The sequence below is a fragment of the Callithrix jacchus genome, chromosome 16 (genome assembly GCF_049354715.1).
Source record: "Callithrix jacchus isolate 240 chromosome 16, calJac240_pri, whole genome shotgun sequence".
NCBI classification, from domain to species: domain Eukaryota; kingdom Metazoa; phylum Chordata; class Mammalia; order Primates; family Cebidae; genus Callithrix; species Callithrix jacchus.
This window is the reverse complement of record NC_133517.1, coordinates 26396151-26415822: the sequence shown is the minus strand read 5'-3', so window position 1 is coordinate 26415822 and position 19672 is coordinate 26396151. Positions and strand designations below refer to the sequence as shown.

The following is a 19672-nucleotide window of genomic DNA, read 5'->3' as shown; positions in this document are numbered from 1 at the left end:
GACAAAGCTGACAAAAACAAGCAATGGGGAAAAAATTCCCCATTCAATAAATGGTGTTAGGATAACTGACTAGCCATAAGCAGAAGATTGAGGTTGGACCTCTTTCTTACAGCATACACAAAAACCAACTGATTACAGATTAAAGACTTAAATGTAAAACCCAAAACTGTAAAATACTCTGGAAGACAATCTAGGCAATACTATCCTGGATCTAGAAACAGGCAAAGATTTCACAGTGAAGACACCAAATGCAATTGCAACAAAAGCAAAATTGACAAATGGGATCTAATTAAACTTAAAAGCTTCTGCATAGCAAAAAAAAAAAAAAACTATCAACAGAGTAAACAAACAACCTACAAAGTGGGAGAAAGTATTTGCAAACTATGCTGACACAGGTCTAATACCCAGTTTTTATAAAAAACTTAAACAACTTTGCAAAAGAAAAACAAACAATGCCATTGGAAAGTGGGCAAAGGATATGAACAGACACTTCTCAAAAGAAGACAACAAGCTTATAACAAAAAGCTCAATACCACTGATCATTAGAGAAATGCAAATCAAAACTGCAATGAGACACCAACTCACACCAGTCAGAATGGCTATTACTAAAAAGTCAAAGTATAACAGATGCTGGCAAGGCTGCAGAGCAAAGGGAAAACTTATACACTGTTGGTGGGAGTATAAATTAGTTCAACCATTGTGGAAAGCAGTATGGCAGTTCCTCAGAGACTTAAAAGAACTACCATTTGACCCAGCAATTATATTACTGGGTATGTACCCAGAGGAATATAAAGCATTCTACCATAAAGACACATGCACACAATTGTTCACAGCAGCAGTATAGATTAGCAAAGACATAGAATCACCTAAATATCTGTCAGTAACAGACTGGATAAAGAAAATGTGATACATATACACTATGGAATATTATGCAGCCTTTAAAAAAAAACAGATCATGTCTTTTGCCAGAACATGGAAAGAAAAACAGGCTATCATCCTTAGTAAACTAACATAGGAACAGAAAACCAAATACTGCACATTCTCATTTACAGGTAGGAGCTAAGTTTTAAGATGTTATGAACACAAAGGAAACAACAGACACTGGCATCTACTTGAGAAAGAGGGTGGGAAGAGGGAGGGGAACAAAAAAGATAACTATTTGGAACTAAGCTTAATACGTGAGTGATGCAATAATATGTATAACAAAGCCCTGTGGCACGTGTTTATCTATGTAACAAAACTTCACATGTACCCCTAAACCTAAAATACAAATTCTTAAAAAGAAAAAGAAAATCAAAAACAAAAAGAGGAAAGTTTATCTACCTTGCATCCTCCACTAATGCCCAACCTAATTCAATTTTTTTCTTCTTTTTAAATAGGCAAAATATTTAAATAATTAAAAAATTAGAAAGCTATAATGAGAAAACTCTATCATACTCCTATAACCTACTTATATCCTCCCTATGACCACAAGAATTCAGTTATTAGTTTCATGTGTACCCATCTAGAGTTTCTTCATGTAGATACAAGCAAACATAAGTATATATTCATTTTCACCATCTTTTGTTACACAGATTGTAACATACTATATGTTAAGTGAAAAGAGCCAGACCATACACAGAAAGACAAATTTCACATTTTCACTCATATAAGGGAGCTAAAACTAAAACAAACTTATGGAGATAGAGAGTAGAATAATAGTTACCAGAGTCTGAGAAGGGAAGAAGGGAGTCAGGTAGAAGTGGGGATGGTTAATGGGTGCAAAAATTTGGTTAGGATAAATAGGCTCTAGGAAGATGGTGCTGTAGGACCAACTCAGGATTGCAGCTCCAAGTGAAAGCGCAGAGGGTGAGTGGACACCACATTTCCAGACAGATCTTTATTGCCTACAGACCAGGAGATTCCCAGGTGTAGAAGCCCCACGGGCCACCAGCGTGGCTGTTTGGGCCAGCACGGTTGTGTGGGCCAGGGCCGCAGCACAGCAGCACTCCGTACAAAATACACTGGTTTGGTTGCCCTGTTAAACCAGCAATTGGAGATTTCAAAAGGCAGATTAGCACATTCATCTGATTAAATGGGACTTAAACAGAAAGCCAGGCAAGGAGATTCCCAGGCAGCAACATTGTTCCAGCCGGCGCAGTGGGTCGCTGCACGGAAAATCACACAGATCCTGGGGCCCTTTCAGCAGGTGACTGGAACACCTGGGAGAGAGTAGACCATTCAACTTTTTTAAAAAAAAGGCTCGGTGGCAGGGAGCCAGGTGATCAGGCTCGGTGGGTCACACCCCCACAAAAACAAACAAAACAGCAACTGGAAACGCTCAGGGTTGAGAGTTTCATGGCAAGCACAGCTGAACCCAGGATGGTGCAGCTCGGTAGCAAAGGGGCATCCACCATTACCTAGGCACTCGACCCCTACGGAGGTACTCTGCCATTGCTGATGCAGCCTGCTGTTGCTGAGGCAACCCGCCACAACAGAGATAGTCAGTCACTACAGAGGCGAACCACCATCACCACGGCAGCTCTAACCATTCCCATATAAACAGGACTACAGGGAATCACACACGGCAGCAGGGAAGAGCCCACGACAGCAGGGCCAAGCCCATGGCAGGAGGGCGGTGCCCACGACAACAGGGTGGAGCCCACAGCAGGTCAGCATAGCCACTACAAGCAGGCAGCAATTAGACTGCCTCCTTGCTGGGCAGGACAGTGCAACAGATACTCATAAATAAAGCCCTAACTCCCCGGGACAGAGCACCTGAGGAAAAAAAGGGCTTTATGAGTTCTGCTGCAACAGACTTAAACGTACCTGCCTAGCAGCCCTGAATGAACAAAGGAGCTCACAGCTCAACACTTGAGCTCCTATAAAGTACAGACTGTCTCCTCAAGTATAAAGTACAGACAGTCTCCTCAAGCAGCTCCCTGACCCCTGTATATCCAAAGAGTCATCTCACAAAGGACTGATCAGACTGACATTTGGCGGGTATCATTCAGGGCAAAGATAGCGGAAGAAGAAACTGGTAGCAACCCTCACGGTTCCGTAGCTACTACAGGTGTACGCCAGGCATGCTGGGCTTGGAGTGGACCTCAGCAGTCCTACAGCAGAGGGGCCAGACAGTTAGAAGGAAAACTAAGAAACAGAAATACTTCATCATCAACAATCTGGACATCCACTCAGAGACCCAATCAGAAAATCAGGAACTACTCAGATGACAGGTGGATAAATCCACAAAGATGGAAAGAAACCAGTGCAGAAAAGGAGGAAAACACCCGAAACCAGAACACCTCGCCTCCTACAAGGGACCACAACTCCTCACCAGCAAGGGAACAAAGCTGGACAAAGAATGAGTGTGATAAAATGACAGAATCAGACTTCAGAAGGTGGGTAACGAGAAACTTCCATGAGCTAAAAGAACATGTTCTAAATCAATGCAAAGAAACTAAGAACCTTGAAAAAAGATTTGAGGAAATGATAACAGAATGGACAACTTAGAGAGGAATATGAGTGAATTTAAGGAGCTGAAAAACACAACATGAGAACTTCACGACGCATGCACAAGTTTCAATAGCCGAATTGACCAAGCAGAAGAAAGGATATCAGAAGTCGAAGATCAACTCAATGAAATAAAACAAGAAGCCAAGATTACAGAAAAAGTGCAAAAAGGAATGAACAAAGTCTCCAAGAAATGTGGGACCTAATCTACATTTGATAGGTGTACCTGAATGTGATGAAGAGAATGAATCCAAGCTGGAAAATACTCTTCAGGATATTATCCAGGAACATTTCCCCAACCTAGCAAGGCAGGCCAATATTCAAGTCCAGGAAATACAGAGAACACCACAAAGATATCCCGCAAGAAGAGCTACCCCAAGGCACATAATCGTCAGATTCACCAGGGTTGAAATGAAGGAAAAAATGCTAAGGACAGCCAGAGAGAAAGGTCGGGTCACCCACAAAGGGAAGCCCATTAGACTCACAGCAGATCTCTCGGCAGAAACCCTACAAGACAGAAGAGAGTGGGGGCCAATATTCAACATCCTTAAAGAAAATAACTTTCAACCCAGAATTTCATATCCAGCCAAACTGAGCTTCATAAGTGAAGGAAAAATAAAATCCTCTGCGAACAAGCAAGTAGTCAGAGATTTCGTCACCACCAGGCCTGCTTTACAAGAGCTCCTGAAAGAAACACTACACATAGAAAGAAACAACCAGTACCAGCCATTCCAAAAACATATCAAATGCTAAAGAGCATCAACGAAATGAAGACTCTGCATCAACTAATGGGGAAAACAGTCAGCTTGCATCAAAATGGCAGTATCAAATTCACATATAACAATATTAACCCTAAATGTAAATGGGCTAAATGCACCAATCAAAAGACACAGACTGGCAAATTGGATTAAAAGCCAAATCCCATCAATGTGCTGTATCCAGGAAACCCATTTCACATACAAGGATACACAAAGGCTCAAAATAAAGGGATGGAGGGAGATTTACCAAGTAAATGGAGAGCAAAAAAAGCAGGAGTTGCAATTCTCGTCTCTGATAAAGTAGACTTTAAAGCAACAAAGATCAAAAGAGACAAAGAAGGACATTACATAATGGTAAAAGGATCGATACAACAAGAAGAGCTAACGATCCTAAATATATATGGACCCAATACAAGAGCACCCAGATATATAAGGCAAGTTCTTAATGACTTACAAAGAGACTTAGACTCCCACACAATAATAGTGGGAGACTTTAACACTCCACTGTCGATAGTAGACAGATCAACCAGACAGAATAGTAACAAGGATATCCAGGACATGAACTCAGACCTGGAACAAGCAAACCTGATAGACATTTACAGAACTCTCCACTCCAAATCCACAGAATATACATTCGTCTCAGCACCACATCACACCTACTCTAAAATTGACCACACAATTGGAAGTAAAGCACTCCTCAGCAAATGCAAAACAACTGTAATCATAACAAACAGTCTCTCAGACCATAGTGCAATCAAGTTAGAACTCAGAATTCAGAAACTAAATCAGAACCACACAGCTTCATGGAAACTGAACAACTGGCTCTTGAATGTTGACTGGTAAACAATGAAATGAAGGCAGAAATAAAGAAGTTCTTTGAAACCAAAGAGAATGAAGACACAACATACCAGAATCTCTGGGACACATTTAAAGCAGTCTCTAGAGGAAAATATATAGCAATAAGTGCCCACATGACAAGAGTGTAAAGATCCAAAATTGACACCCTAACGTTAAAATTGAAAGAGCTGGAGGAGCAAGATTAAAAAAAACTCACAACCTAGCAGAAGACAAGAAATAACTAAGATCAGAGCAGAACTGAAGGAGATAGAGACACGAAAATCCCTTCAAAAAAATCAAAAAAAAGATCAACAAAATAGACAGATCACTAGCCAGATGAATAAAAATGAAAAGAGAGAATAACCAAATAGATGCAATAAAAAACAATAAAGGGGAAATCACCACAGATTCCACAGAAATTTAAACCATCATCAGAGAATATTACAAACAACTCTATGCACATAAACTGGTAAACCTGAAAGAAATGGATAAATCCCTGGACACTTGTGTCCTCCCAAGCCTAAACCAAGAGGAAGTTGAAACTATGAATAGACCAATAATAAGGTCTGAAGTTGAGGCAGCAATTAAGAGCCTACCACCCAAAAAAAGCCCAGGTCCAGATGGGTTCACAGCTGAATTCTACCAGACACACAAAGAAGAACTGTTACCATTCCTTATGAAACTATTCCAAATAATCCAAAAAGAGGGAATCCTTCCCAAATCATTTATGAGACCAACATCATCCTGATGCCAAAACCCGGCAGAGACTCAACAAGAAAAGAAAACTTCAGACCAATAACCATGATGAACATAGACGCAAAAATCTTCAATAAAATACTGTCAAGTCAATTGCCACAGCACATCAAAAAGCTTATCCACCATATCAAGTAGGATTCATCCCGGGGATGCAAGGCTGGTTCAACATAAACAAGTCTATAAAGGTAATTCACCACATAAACAGAACCAAAAACAAAAACCACATGATTATCTCAATTGACGCAGAGAAGACCTTTGACAAAATTCAACAGCCCTTTATGCTAAAAGCCCTCAATAAACTCGGTATTGATGGAACGTTCTCAAAATAATAAAAGTTAAAAAATAATAATAATAATAATAAAAGTTATTTACGACAAACCAACAGCCAATATCATACTGAATGGGCAAAAACTGGAAGCATTCCCTTTGAAATCTGGCACTAGACAAGGATGCCCTCTTTCACCACTCCTATTCAATATAGTACTGGACGTTCTAGCCAGAGCAATCAGGCAAGAAAAATAATAAAGGGCATACAAATAGGAAAGAAGGAAACCAAATTGTCTCTATTTGCAGACGACGTGATAGTATATCTAGAAGACCCCATCGTCTCAGCCCAAAAACTCCTGAAACTGATAAGCAACTTCAGCAAAGTCTCAGGATACAAAATCAATGTGCAAAAATCACAAGCATTCCTATACACCAATAACAGACTTAAAGAGAGCCAAATCAAGAACGAACTGCCATTCACAATTGCTACAAAGAGAATAAAATACCTAGGAATACAACTCACAAGGAACGTAAGGGACCTCTTCAAGGAGAACTACAAACCACTGCTCAATGAAATAAGAGAGGACACAAACAGATGGAGAAACAGTCCATGTTCATGGTTAGGAAGAATCAATATCATGAAAATGACTTTACTGCCCAAAGTAATTTACAGACTCTATGCTATCCCCATCAACATACCATTGATTTTCATCACAAAACTGGAAAAAACCACCTTAAACTTAATATGGAACCAAAAGAGATCCCACATAGCCAAGTCAATTCTAAGCAAAAAGAACACAGTGGGAGGCATCACACTATCGGACTTCAAACTATACTACAAGGCTACAGTAATCAAAACAGCATGGTACTGGTACCAAAACAGAGATATAGACCAATGGAACAGAACAGAGGCATCAGAGGCAACACAACATATCTACAACCATACAATCTTTGACAAACCTGACAAAAACAAGCAATGGGGAAAGGATTCCCTGTTTAATAAATGGTGTTGGGAAAACTGGCTAGCCATGTGCAGAAAGCAGAAACTGGACCCCTTCCTGACACCTTACACTAAAATTAACTCCAGATGGATTAAAGACTCAAACATAAGACCTGGCACCATAAAAACTATGGAAGAAAATCTAGGCAAAACCATTCAGGACATAGGAATAGGCAAGGACTTCATGACCAAAACACCAAAAGCATTGGCAGCAAAAGCCAAAATAGACAAATGGGACCTAATCAAACTCCACAGCTTCTGCATGGCAAAAGAAACAGTCACTAGAGTGAATCGGCAACCAACAGAATGGGAAAAAATTTTTGCAGTTTACCCATCTGACAAAGGGCTGATATCCAGAATTTACAAAGAACTAAAACAGATTTACAAGAAAAAACAAACAAGCCCATTCAAAAATGGGCAAAGGATATGAACAGATGCTTTACAAAAGAAGACATACATGAGGCCAACAAACATGAAAAAATGCTCATCATCACTGGTCATCAGAGAAATGCAAATCAAAACTACATTGAGATACCATCTCACGCCAGTTAGAATGGCGATCATTAAAAAATATGGAGACAACAGATGCTGGAGAGGATGTGGAGAAATAGGAACACTTTTACACTGCTGGTGGGAGTGTAAATTAGTTCAACCATTGTGGAAGACAGTGTGGTGATTCCTCAAGGACCTAGAAATAGAAATTCCATTTGACCCAGCAATCCCATTACTGGGTATATATCCAAAGGATTATAAATCGTTCTACTATAAGGACACATGCACATGAATGTTCATTGCAGCACTGTTTACAATAGCAAAGACCTGGAACCAATCCAAATGCCCATCGATGATAGACTGGACTGGAAAAATGTGGCACATATACACCATGGAATATTATGCAGTCATCAAAAACGGTGAGTATGTGTCCTTTGTAGGGACATGGATGAATCTGGAGAACATCATTCTCAGCAAACTGACACAAGAACAGAAAATGAAATACCGCATATTCTCACTCATAGGCAGGTGATGAACAACGAGAACACATGGACACAGGGAGGGGAGCACTACACACTGGGGTCTATTGGGGAGAATAGGGGAGGGACAGTGGGTGGGGGAGCTGGGGAAGGATAGCCTGGGGAGAAATGCCAGATGTGGGTGAAGGGAAGGAAGACAGCAAATCACACTGCCACGTATGTACCTATGCAACTGTCTTGCATGTTCTGCATATCTACCCCAAAACCTAAAATGCAATTTTAAAAAATAATAAATAAATAAATAATAAAATAAAAATAAAAAAATAGGCTCTAGCATTTGATAACACAACAGTGACTAAAGTCAATGATAATTTACTGTATATTTTTAAATAACTAAGAGTGAAATTGGAATGTTCCTAACACAAAAGAAAATAATAAATACTTGAGGTGATAAATATCCCAATTACCCTTAGGTGATTATCACACATTAGGTATGTCTGAATCAAAACATCACACATACTCCATAAATATGTACACCTAATATGTACCCATAATAATTAAAACTGAATTTTTTTTAAAAAAGAAGCCAAAGAGGAAAAAACACCAAAAGGAGTAAAGGTAAAACTTACATTCAATTTCTCCTCAGAAACCATTCAAGCAAGAAGAAAATGGATTTGAGAGACCGAAGGAAACAGATCACTTGAGCCTAGGAGTTTAAAACCAGCCTGGGCAACATGGTGACACCCCATCTCTACTAAAAATACAAAAATTAGCCAGGTGTGGTGTTACACACCTGTAGTCCCAGCTACTCAGGAGGCCAAGGTAGGAGCATTGTTCGAACCCAGGAGGCAGAGGTTGCACTGAGCCAAAACCATGCCACTGCACGCCAGCCTGGGTGACAGAGTGAGAATCTGTCTAAAAAAAGAAATTCTGTCTCTATCAGAAAAAAATACAAAAATTAGCTCAGTGTGGTGGCATGCACCTGTAGTCCTAGCTACTTGTGGGGCTGAAGTGGGAGGATCACCTGAGCCCAGGGAGTTAGAGGTTGCAGTGAACTGTGACTGTACCACTGCAGCACTCCATCCTGAACAATAGAGTGAGATTCTGTCTTGAAAAAAAAAGAGAGAGAGAGAATGGAGTAAAATATTTAAACTGTTCAGAGAAAAGAAAAAAAAGAAGGAAGAAAGAAAAACACCACTCTGAATTCTGTGCCCTGTGAAATTATACTTTGAAAGTGAAGGAGAATAAAGATTTCCACAAACACTGGGGGAATCTGTTGCCAGTAGACTTGCCTTGCAAGAAAAGTTGAAATAGATTCTTCAAAGAAAAGGAAAATGTTACAGGTCAGAAACTTGAATCTATTAATATATAAAGGAAGAGCACTGAAGAAGGAATACTTGAAGATAAATAAAAACTTATTTTTCTTATTTTTAATTGATCTAACAGATAACAGCTGGTTCAAAATAATACAATATATTTGATTATATATACTTATGTGTGTATGTTTATATGCTTATGTATACCTATGTATAAGTGAAATGAATGATCGCAATGATATAAGGAATGAGAGGGAGGAATTAGGATTATTACATTCCATAGAATGTATCAGAGAGAGTTAAAAAATAGGAATTTTTAAAATCTAACATGTAATAGTCATGTTAAACACAGTGAGAAGGTATAACCTACATTTGATTGGCATCCCAGAAGGGAAAGAAACACAAAACATAGTAAAGAAAATGTTAAAAAGCATAATTGGTGAGAACTGAATAGAACTGATAGAAGATAATAGTCTACAGGATCAAGAGGACCAGCAAATCCTAAGCAAGAGAAATAAAGTCTACATCTAAACATATAATTCAACTGTAGAAACCCACAAACAAAGAAAAACATCTTAAGAGCAGCCAGAGGAGGAAAAGACAAATCACTTTCAAACAGCAGCAATATGACTAAAATCTAACTCCTCCAGAGCAACAAAGGAAACCAAAAAGCAATCGAATATAATATGCAGAGAGAAAATAACTGCTCATCTAGAATTCTATAGCCACTAAAATATCTCTCAAGAAAGATAATGAAATAAAGGCATTTTCAAACAACCAAAAATTGAGAGGTGGTATCACCAACAGACCCTCAATAGATGAAATTCTAAAGGGAAGACCTCAGGAAGGCAGAAGAAAAGTAATTACAGGTCCAGATGTGGTGGCTCATGTCTGCAATCCCAGCACTTTGGGAGGGCAAGGTGGGTGGATCACTTAATGTTCAAGACCAGCCTGGCCAACATGATGAAATCCCATCTCTACTAAAAATACAAAAACCAAGTGCGGTAGCACGTGCCTGTAATCCAGGCTACTCAGGAAGCTGAGGCAGGAGAATCTCTTGAACCCAGGAGGCAGAGGCTGCAATGAGCCAGGAACGTGCCACTGCATGCCAGCCTGGGTAACAGAGCAAGGCCCCATCTCAAAAAAAAATTCTAGATAGAAGTCCAGATATTCAAGAAGAAATAAAAAATAGGCATAGTAGTAAATATATGGGTAAACATAAACAAAATTTAATCAAATTTGACTACATAAAGTAGAAAAATACATAATAATATAATCATCTAGTGGGAGTAAAAACAGGCATTAAATGCCAACAGTATAAATATATTAGTTGGGAGTATAGTAAATGGAATTCTAGTGTTTTGAGGTCTTTAAATTATCAATGTTAACAACAAAGGTTTTGTTTTACTTTATACTGGAAGAATGTAAGACCGCACATTATGCACTACACTTCTAGGTGGGATACAGTATATTGGAACAGACCAATGCTCCTGCTAAAGCAACTAGAGAAACTACAAATCAGGCTGATGTATCTATAAATGCTTGTTGCCTGGAAATATTTGCTGATTCTATGACTAAGAACAAGAGATTGAAAACTGGATTTTGTCCAAGCAAAGGGCTATTGTTAGGCAAGAAGAAAACTAGCTAGGTTTTAGAGGTCTTGCAAGACTGTTGAATGAGGAAAAACTGAATCCGTTTTTCCTACAACACACATGCCAAATTTTGAAACTATAACATAGAGGCTAAAAGCTAAGCAGAAAGTCTTGGAAAAGCAAAACAGGCTTTCTGGCAGTCTTTTGGTGCCAAGATAAAAATTAGTGTTTGGGACTTGTGGAGGTGAGATGACCACACCAGGCTCTCAGTTCCCTAGAGACCACAAACCAAAAGAACCTTAGTCTAAATGCCTGCCAGAGAAAAAGAAACATAGTAGCATTTGGAACTTCTATGATCTTTTATATACAATGTATAATATTCAATCAAAAATTACTAGGTATACCAAGAGACACTGAAAATCAAGCCAATTTGGCCTTTCTTTTATAATACAATTTATAATTTACAACACAATGTACTTTAAAGTCCTCATTTGAATGCTGATGAAAACATTTCTGCAGATGTACAACTTTTTCATTATTAGAATGGCAAATAACAGAGAACTTACTATATTTCTAAATTCCTGGAACAAGTAACTTTCATCTTTCTTCGAACTATGAAATTAGAACCACATACTTAGAACTGCACAAGTACCTTTTATCTTTCTTCAGAACTATTAGAACTACGTAATTCTCAACATTGCTCATACAGAATACTCATGTAATCTTACCTATTATATATGTATTTGTTCCTCAGCACTAGCTTTTACTCTATTTCTTTAAACATTTTCATCTTATTGAGAATGTGCAGTTCGAAAATTGACTTCCAATACCAACAACTAAAGCACTTTCTTTCCAGCTTTTCCTAAAACTTGTAAACTTGTTTCTCATTGCACATTCTGCTTCTTTTACATACTAAAAATGTAATAACTATAGCTTTAAAAAGACAAAATATGGGAAAATACTTTGAAAACTGTAGGTCTCCACATATATACAATGGCATTATTCCTATTAATTAATATAAGAAAAGCCTGGAATTTTTTTTAATATATTCAACTAAGGGTCATGAATTTGTTGCTTTTTAATAGAACAGAATCAAAAATGGAATCCCTCTAAGTAATAATGGAGAGGTCATATAAAATTAAATATACAGATAATCATAGATTTCTCAGGGCCTCTTTAGATTCTAGTTTCTCTACCTATAACAACATGATTCTTAAGATTGTTTTTAGTTCGGTCTATGACTGTACCTAGCTAATCACATAGCTACTGCATTATTGCAGTAAAAACTTCATTTAGTTAAATCAATCGTAAGTAACAAAAAAATGAGTACTCCCTCAGTTACAAGTGAAATGTCATATTTACACAATCAGACTTATACACAGAAGATAAAAGTTCTGTAAGACATAGAAATGTCTTTTTCTTTCTAATGAAAACTGAGTACCTGTCAGAAAACGTAACCTAATTAGATAAATTAAAACATCTTTATTAATGAACCTGGAAAATTTTGACAGTATGGCAATGACTTACATAAGCACAATAGTGAAGAGGAAGTGACCTTTGTGCTTCATGCAAATAAGGGATCTTTGTACATTTGAATACCCAGATACAAAAAGGTAGCTTCTGTTTGGATAAAAGAAAAACAGTGGTAATAATTAAACACATTGCTCACCTTATAAAAATTCCTCCTTGCAAGCAATGAAGTAGAAGAAAACAATGCTGACTTTCCTGGCCTCCTTTCTTTAAATCAGCCTTGAACCAAGAATAACTAAAACACTGAACCACAAGTGTTCCAAAAAGCATAAAGCTTAATGCTAAAACACTAAAAACATGCTGTCCTTCATGGAAAAATCTGACAGATACCCTTATGTCCACAATTAAATCAGTTATATAGATTATAATGCCAAGAACTGACATCATAAAATTCTGCTTAGTATATTTCATTATGAATGACTATGGCTTTTTGTTATCTACTTTTTTCTCTCTCACAGAAAGGAAAAAAAAAGCCAAACAAATATTAGTATATCATTTGGTATAGCACTGAATTTTAATTTCTACTCCCTAAATCGATTTAGAAGAAAGAATAAATATTATGAAATTGGAACACAAACACCAATGTGACTGACTTTCTTTTCTAAATCTCTAATCTAGGTCCAATGTTACAAGGCTTTATTCAATCTTCTGTTTCACAGTGATCTTCATTACAGATGGCAAGACCTAAAATGAAACACATATTTAAGTTCTAAAATATCTTAAGTATAATATTAAAAACACTAGACAATGATTTTATCAAGGCTCTACTTTTTCTAAAGATAATGTATTACCACTAAATACAGTTCTTGTAATAGCTTTGGGAAAGTCTCGGAAATATACTTGATTGTTGATAACTTCCTCTCAGGCTATGTATGTTTCAAAAATATGACCTACTCACAAAAATATTTACAAAAGGACTATTTATAGTGGCAAATTGGAAACAACCTAAAAGTTTCAACATCAGGAAATGATAAAGTAAATAAAGGTAGATTCATAAAATAGAATATTACAAAACTACTAAAATATATGTAACAAAGTTGGAATCATTATAAAAATTTGTAATATGCTTTTGGCCCAGCAATTCCATCTAGAATTCTATCCTAAGGAAATATTCAAAAATGTACAAAAAGATAATCTTTGCAGAACCTTTCTTTCTAAGAGTGAAATACTGAAAACTGCCTAAATGACAACTGAGAGGCCTAGTTCAATAGATTATGGTACATTCATATTAAAGAATACACCATGCAGCCTCTAATAAGAGTGAAGTAGCTTTGTATAAACTCACTTAGATCTTCAAGATGTATTAAGTGAAAAAAACAAATCCCAGAAAGATAAATACTGTATAACATTTATGGTTTTTAATTATATATAGAGAGAGAAAGGGGATTGAGAGTAGGAAGCAAATGCAACTTCAGTTGTTTTCTCTCCATACCTCTATATTTTTTGAGGGTTTTTTTTCCAAACAGACCTTTACTGATGTTGTTAGGTATATAATTTTTTAAATAAAAACAATAGTAAATGATACTTATGAAGAATCTCAATAAGTGGAGATAATGTTTATGCTACTAATAAAAACTAGCATGTACTTACCACTACATGCCAAGCACTGAGCAGAATGTTGTATATAAAATGCCCCAGTTTAATTCTTCTATCACTTAAAATATAGATTCTACTATTATTACCACTATTTTATAAACATACTCTGAATGAATACAATCTATATATAATATTTGACTCAATGGTGGTTTTTTGGTTTGTTTTCCTAATTAATTGTCAACATTTCACAAAAAATGCAAATGTTTGACTACTATCAAAAAACAGAAAGATCTTCTATACTAGATTACTCCTTCATGGCTTTAGATGGGTATACTCTCTGCTGTTCATCACAGTAGCCATTTCACCCATTTCAGTCGTTTCAACAGCTGCGTCTCAAAGCTAATACAGCTACCTACTAGCTGTGTGTCCTTAAATGTGTTTTTTTCAGCCTTATGCCTTATTTTCTTCATCTAAAATATGGAGAGAATAAAGGTATATACCTGATAGGGTTGTTGTGAAGGTTAAGAAAGATAATACATGTAATACATATAAACCCCTAGAAAAGTACTTGGCACACAGTTGGGGTCAACAAATGTTAGTTGTCATTATTATCTTGCTGACTGTTTGCCTGGCCTCTGTAAGCGTATGAGTTTGCAATCTCTGACTTTACTTCATATAATGTTGAGTGAAAAAGTACTATGGTATGATCTCAAAGGTAAGCAGGGATAAATGAGCTGTGGCCCTGATCCAATAGGACTAGTGTTCTTACAAGAAGAGGAAGCAACACCAGAGGAAAGGCCATGTAAGGACACAAGAGGGCAGCCACTATAATCCAAAGAGAGAAAAACCTCACCAGAAACCAGCCCTGCGGGTACATCGATCTTGGACTTCCAGGCTCCAGACCTATCGAAAAATAAATTTCTATTGTTTAAGCTAACAAGTCTGAGGTATTCTGCTATGGGAGCCAGACCAGTTAACATACTATATTTCTATAAAGAATATTTATTGCTTTAAACACACCAAGGAGAATGTTTACTAAACACACACACACAAACTAATACTTACTGCTTTCTTATCATTTTATCACTTTTAAGTATTTTGTTTAAAAGTCTTCAGAATAATAGAAAAAGGTATTTCATTCTTCTCATAAAATAACAGTTATGATCACTGCTTCTCCCATCAAGAATGTTATGGCCAACAGGATAGAAAACAAACATTTTAAAAATTGAGTTTTCAAAGCATTCAAGATGTGGACTGGCTGCTTCTAACAACCTATGCCCAGATGTGGGAGCAAGGAAATGACTTAAAATTTGAATTTATATTTAAACAGGAAGAAGAGCATAAAAGTTTGAAAAATTTGCAGCTTGGCCAGGTGAGAGAAAGAAAAGCCTTCTTCAGAAGAGGACTTCAAGAGGGCTGTAGAGCAACCACTTGCTAAAAAGATTTGCATAACTAAAAGGGAGCCAACTGCTAATATCCAAGACAACGGGAAAAGGGCCTCCAACGCATTTCAGAGATCTTCAAGGCAGCCCCTCTCATCACAGGCCCTGAAACCCAGGAAGACTGGGTCTCAGGGGCCAGGCACAGGGCACCACTGTTCTGTGTCACCCCAGGACACTGCTCCATGCATCCTTACCACTCTGGCTCCAGCTATGGCTCAAAGGGGTCAAGGTACAGCTTGGGCCACTGCACAGGAGGGCATAAGCCATAAATCTTGGTGACTTCCATGTGGCAAGCCTGTAGGTAGGCAGAGTGTAAAAGTGAAGGAGGCTTGGCAACCTCCCCCTAGATTTCAGAGGACGTATGGAAAAGCCTGGGTACCCAAGCAGAAGCCTGCTGCAAGGACAGAGCCCTCACAGAGAACTGCAACTGGGTCAAAATGAAGGGAAAATGTGAAGTTGGAGGCCTCACACAGAATTCCCATTAGGGCATTGCCCTAGAGAAGCTGTAAGAAGGCGCTACTGTCCTCCAAACCCCAGAATGACTGAGCTATCAACAGCTTACACCCTGCACCTGGAAAAGCCACAGTCACTCAATAACCTGTGAAAGCAGCCATGGAAGTGAATTTTGCAAAGCCACAGGACGAAACTGCTCAAGGCCCTGGAAGCCCACCACCTGCACTAGTGTGCATGGGATATGGAGTGTGGAATCAAAGGAGATTATTTTTCAGCTTTAAGATTTAATGACTGTCCTGTTGAGTTTCAAACTTGTGTAGGGCTTATAGCCCCTTTCTTTTGGCCAATTTCTTCATTTTAGAATGGAAATGTTTACCCAATACTATCTTGGAAGTAAATAACTTGTTTTGATTTTACAGGTTTATAGGTAAAAGCAACTCATTTCCAAATGAGACCTGGGACTTGGGACTTCTGAATTAATGATGCAATGAGTTAAAACTTTAAGGGATTATTGGGCAGGCATGATTGTGTTTTGCTATGTGAGAAGGACATGAAATTTGGGAGGCCAGTGGCAGAATGATATAGTTTGTCCCCGCCAAACCTTATGTTGAATTGTAATCCCCAATGTTGGAGGTGAGGCCAAGTGAGAGGTGTCTAGGTCATCCCTGATGTCTTGGTGCTGTCCAATAGTGAGTCGGTTCTCATGAAAACTGGTTGTTGTTAAGCGTGGCACCTCCTCCGCACCTCTCTCTATAGCTCCTGCTCTCAACATGTAAGATACCTTCCTCCCTCTTCATCTTCTGTCATAATTGGAAGATTCCTGAGGCCTTGTCAGAAGCAGATGCTGGTGCTATGCTTCCTGAACCATGAAGAACTACACGCCAATTAAACCTCTTTTCTTTCTTTCTTTTTTTTTTTTTTTTTTAGAATGCAGTGGCACGATCTCAGCTCACTGCAACCTCCACCTCCGTGGTTCAAGCGATTCTCCTGTCTCAGCCTCCCAAGTAGCTGGGATTATAGGCACTCGCCACAAGGCCTGGCTAATTTTTGTATATTTTTAGTAGAGATGGGGTTTTACTATGTTGGGCGGGCTGATTTCGAACTCCTGACCTCAAGTAATCCACTCTTCTAGGCCTCCCAAAGTGCTGGGATCACTGGCATGAGCCACCCCACCTGACCCTCTTTTCTTATAAATTACCTAGTCTCAAGTATTTCTTTACAGCAATGCAAGAATGGCTTAACACAGACAGTTTCAATTCAATTCCAAAGATCAACCCTAGCTATGTGGCTACCTGGCTGCCATACAAAATACCTAACCTTTGCCCACTGTACAACTATCTGAGATAAACCAGATATTTAAAGAAATTAACACTTGGAAACTTTCACTTGTCAACCAAATTTAACACATATAAAATATAGACTTACTTGTCAAATACGAAAAGCCTTCTTTGACTCAAAGTCCCTTCTGGAAAAATCTTCATCTAGGAATATTTTACTTCTTTTTCACTAAAAACAAGTATAATTAAAGAATGTGTAAACCTTTAAGATCGATACTAAAATGAAACTGAAATCACCTGTTAGTCACATGTGGCACTTTCTAATCTATTGATAACAGTCTGTGTCATTGTGAATACAGTATACCCTTTTATAACTACCTCATTGAGGGGAAGAAATAGCATAGGTCCTTTCATAGGCTGACTAGGTTCCAAGCTTTCACTGTATTTCTCAAAAAAATCAAGAAAATACAATTTGCCTCACAGCATATCCAAATGGATAGCATATCATGTTTGAAAAGAAAGTTCTTAAATTTGAAATACTCTAATGAAATATCATTAACTTAGCCTTACCTACTTTTCAACCTTATACCTTCTCAAATCTTATTCCCCAAGAGCTTATTCTGTATTCCCAAAATAAGCACTATTTCTCTTCTATTTCCAAGCCTTTGCTCAAGGTTACTTACTGTCTAGAATAACTGCCATCTATCTGATGAAATTCTACCAATCCTTCAAGAATCAGCTCAAAACCCACAATCTTTAGGTATTCCCAGATCTTCATGGTAAATATAATTCTCCCCTTTCTCCTGGCAATCTCATCACTATAGCTGTACTTTTCTTCTAGTATTTACCCATATATGCTTTTTTTAAGAGACAAGATCTTGCTCCACCACTCAAGCTCGACTGCAGTGGCACAATCATAGCAGTCTGTAACCTCGAACTCCTGGGCTCAAGCACTCCTCCAGTCTCAGCCTCACAACAGTGCTAGGATTACAGGCATGAGCCACCACGCCTGGCCCCACATATACTTTAAAAGTATCTCCTTCATGGTTATGACCCTCTAGAAAGCAAAGATTATCTTACTTATTTTAACATGCCCTCAATATGTCTACAACAATACTTTGCATGTTGTAAATAATAATAAATTATTGTAAATGTAACTGAACAGAATGTAAAAATCTTTGATCTTATTTCTTGGAGAGGAACTTAAACTTCAATCACATTTCTAAATATATTCACAAAGACTTAATTCTGTATCTGTAGCTCTCTCCTAGATCTCTCTTCTGAGCTCAAAAAATAAATCCTTCTTTTTTTTTTTTTTTTTTTTGAGACATAGTCTCACTCTGTTTCCCAGGATGGAGTGCAATGCCACAGTCTCAGCTCACTGCAACCTCTACCTCCTGGGTTCAAGTGATTCTCCTACCTCAGCCTGCCAAGTAGCTGGAATTACAGGCATCCACAACCACACCCAGCTATTTTTTGTATTTTTAGTAGAGACAGGGTTTCACCACGTTGGCCTGGCTAGTCTCAAACTTCTGACCTCAAGTGATCCTCCTGCATCAGCCTACCAAAGTGCTGGGATTACAGGCATGAGCCACCACACCCAACCAAAAAATATATCTAACTATCTATAGGTTTCTATCTATACCACAATTACCTCAATTTTATCTCATCTAAAACATAGTCACTATCTATCTTCTATTTGTATTCTTCTTCTAGCATCTCCTTGTATCACCCTGTGCAAGTTGCCTTACTTTTAAATCATTTGGCCCATTTCTTCATCTGCCAAATCAGGAGCTTATTAAATGAAATCAAGAAGAAAAGTGCTGAATTTTATAAGACTGAATAACAAATTATTGCAAACATTGGCTTTAAACAACAACAAAAAAAGTGCAAGTGAAAGTTTAATTTTTTTGGAAAAAAGCTAATGAAACTGGACCCTGTCTCTCATCATATACAAAAGCCAACTCAAGAAGGACTAAACGTAAGACCTTACACTGTAAAACTACTAGAAGAAAATACAAGTAAAACACATAAGGACATTGGTTTAGGAAAAGATTTTATGGCCAAGACCTCAAACGCACATACAACTAAAATAAAAACAGACAAATTGGACTATGCTAAACGAAAAAGCTTCTGCACAGCAAAGGGAACAATCAACAGAGTGAAGAGACATCTATTGAACAGAAGAAAATATTTGCAAACTATTCATCTGACAAGAGACTAATATCCAGAATATACAAGGAACTCAACTCAACAAGAGAAAACACAAGTAATCCCATCAAAAAGCAGGTAAAGAACATGAATAGACAATTTTCAAAAGAAGACATACAAATGGCCAACAAACATGAAAAAATGCTCAACATACTAATCATCAGGGAAATGCACATCAAAACCATAATTCTTAATCTTACCCCAATTAAAAGAACTGTTATTAAAAAGAAAATA

The 19672-nt window shown here is 37.7% G+C and overlaps 1 protein-coding gene across 3 annotated transcripts in view; it reads right to left on the bottom strand.

Annotated features, from left to right (window-relative positions):
* XKR9 (XK related 9) overlaps positions 1–19672 on the bottom strand; it is a 63714-nt gene that overhangs the window by 39791 nt on the left and 4251 nt on the right. Inside the window, exons 1-2 of one of the 3 annotated variants that reach the window (XM_017965397.5) lie at positions 17376–18483; positions 12659–13203 (exon numbers count right to left, since the gene is read on the bottom strand). The exons of 1 other annotated variant lie outside the window; for it this stretch is intronic. In XM_017965397.5, the coding sequence (XP_017820886.3) occupies positions 12659–12930 (272 nt within the window). In that variant the 5' untranslated portion in view covers positions 12931–13203; positions 17376–18483. Of the gene's footprint in view, positions 1–12658; positions 13204–17375; positions 18484–19672 lie in introns of those variants that run through there. One more of the 3 variants, XM_054246624.2, reaches the window with a different exon arrangement.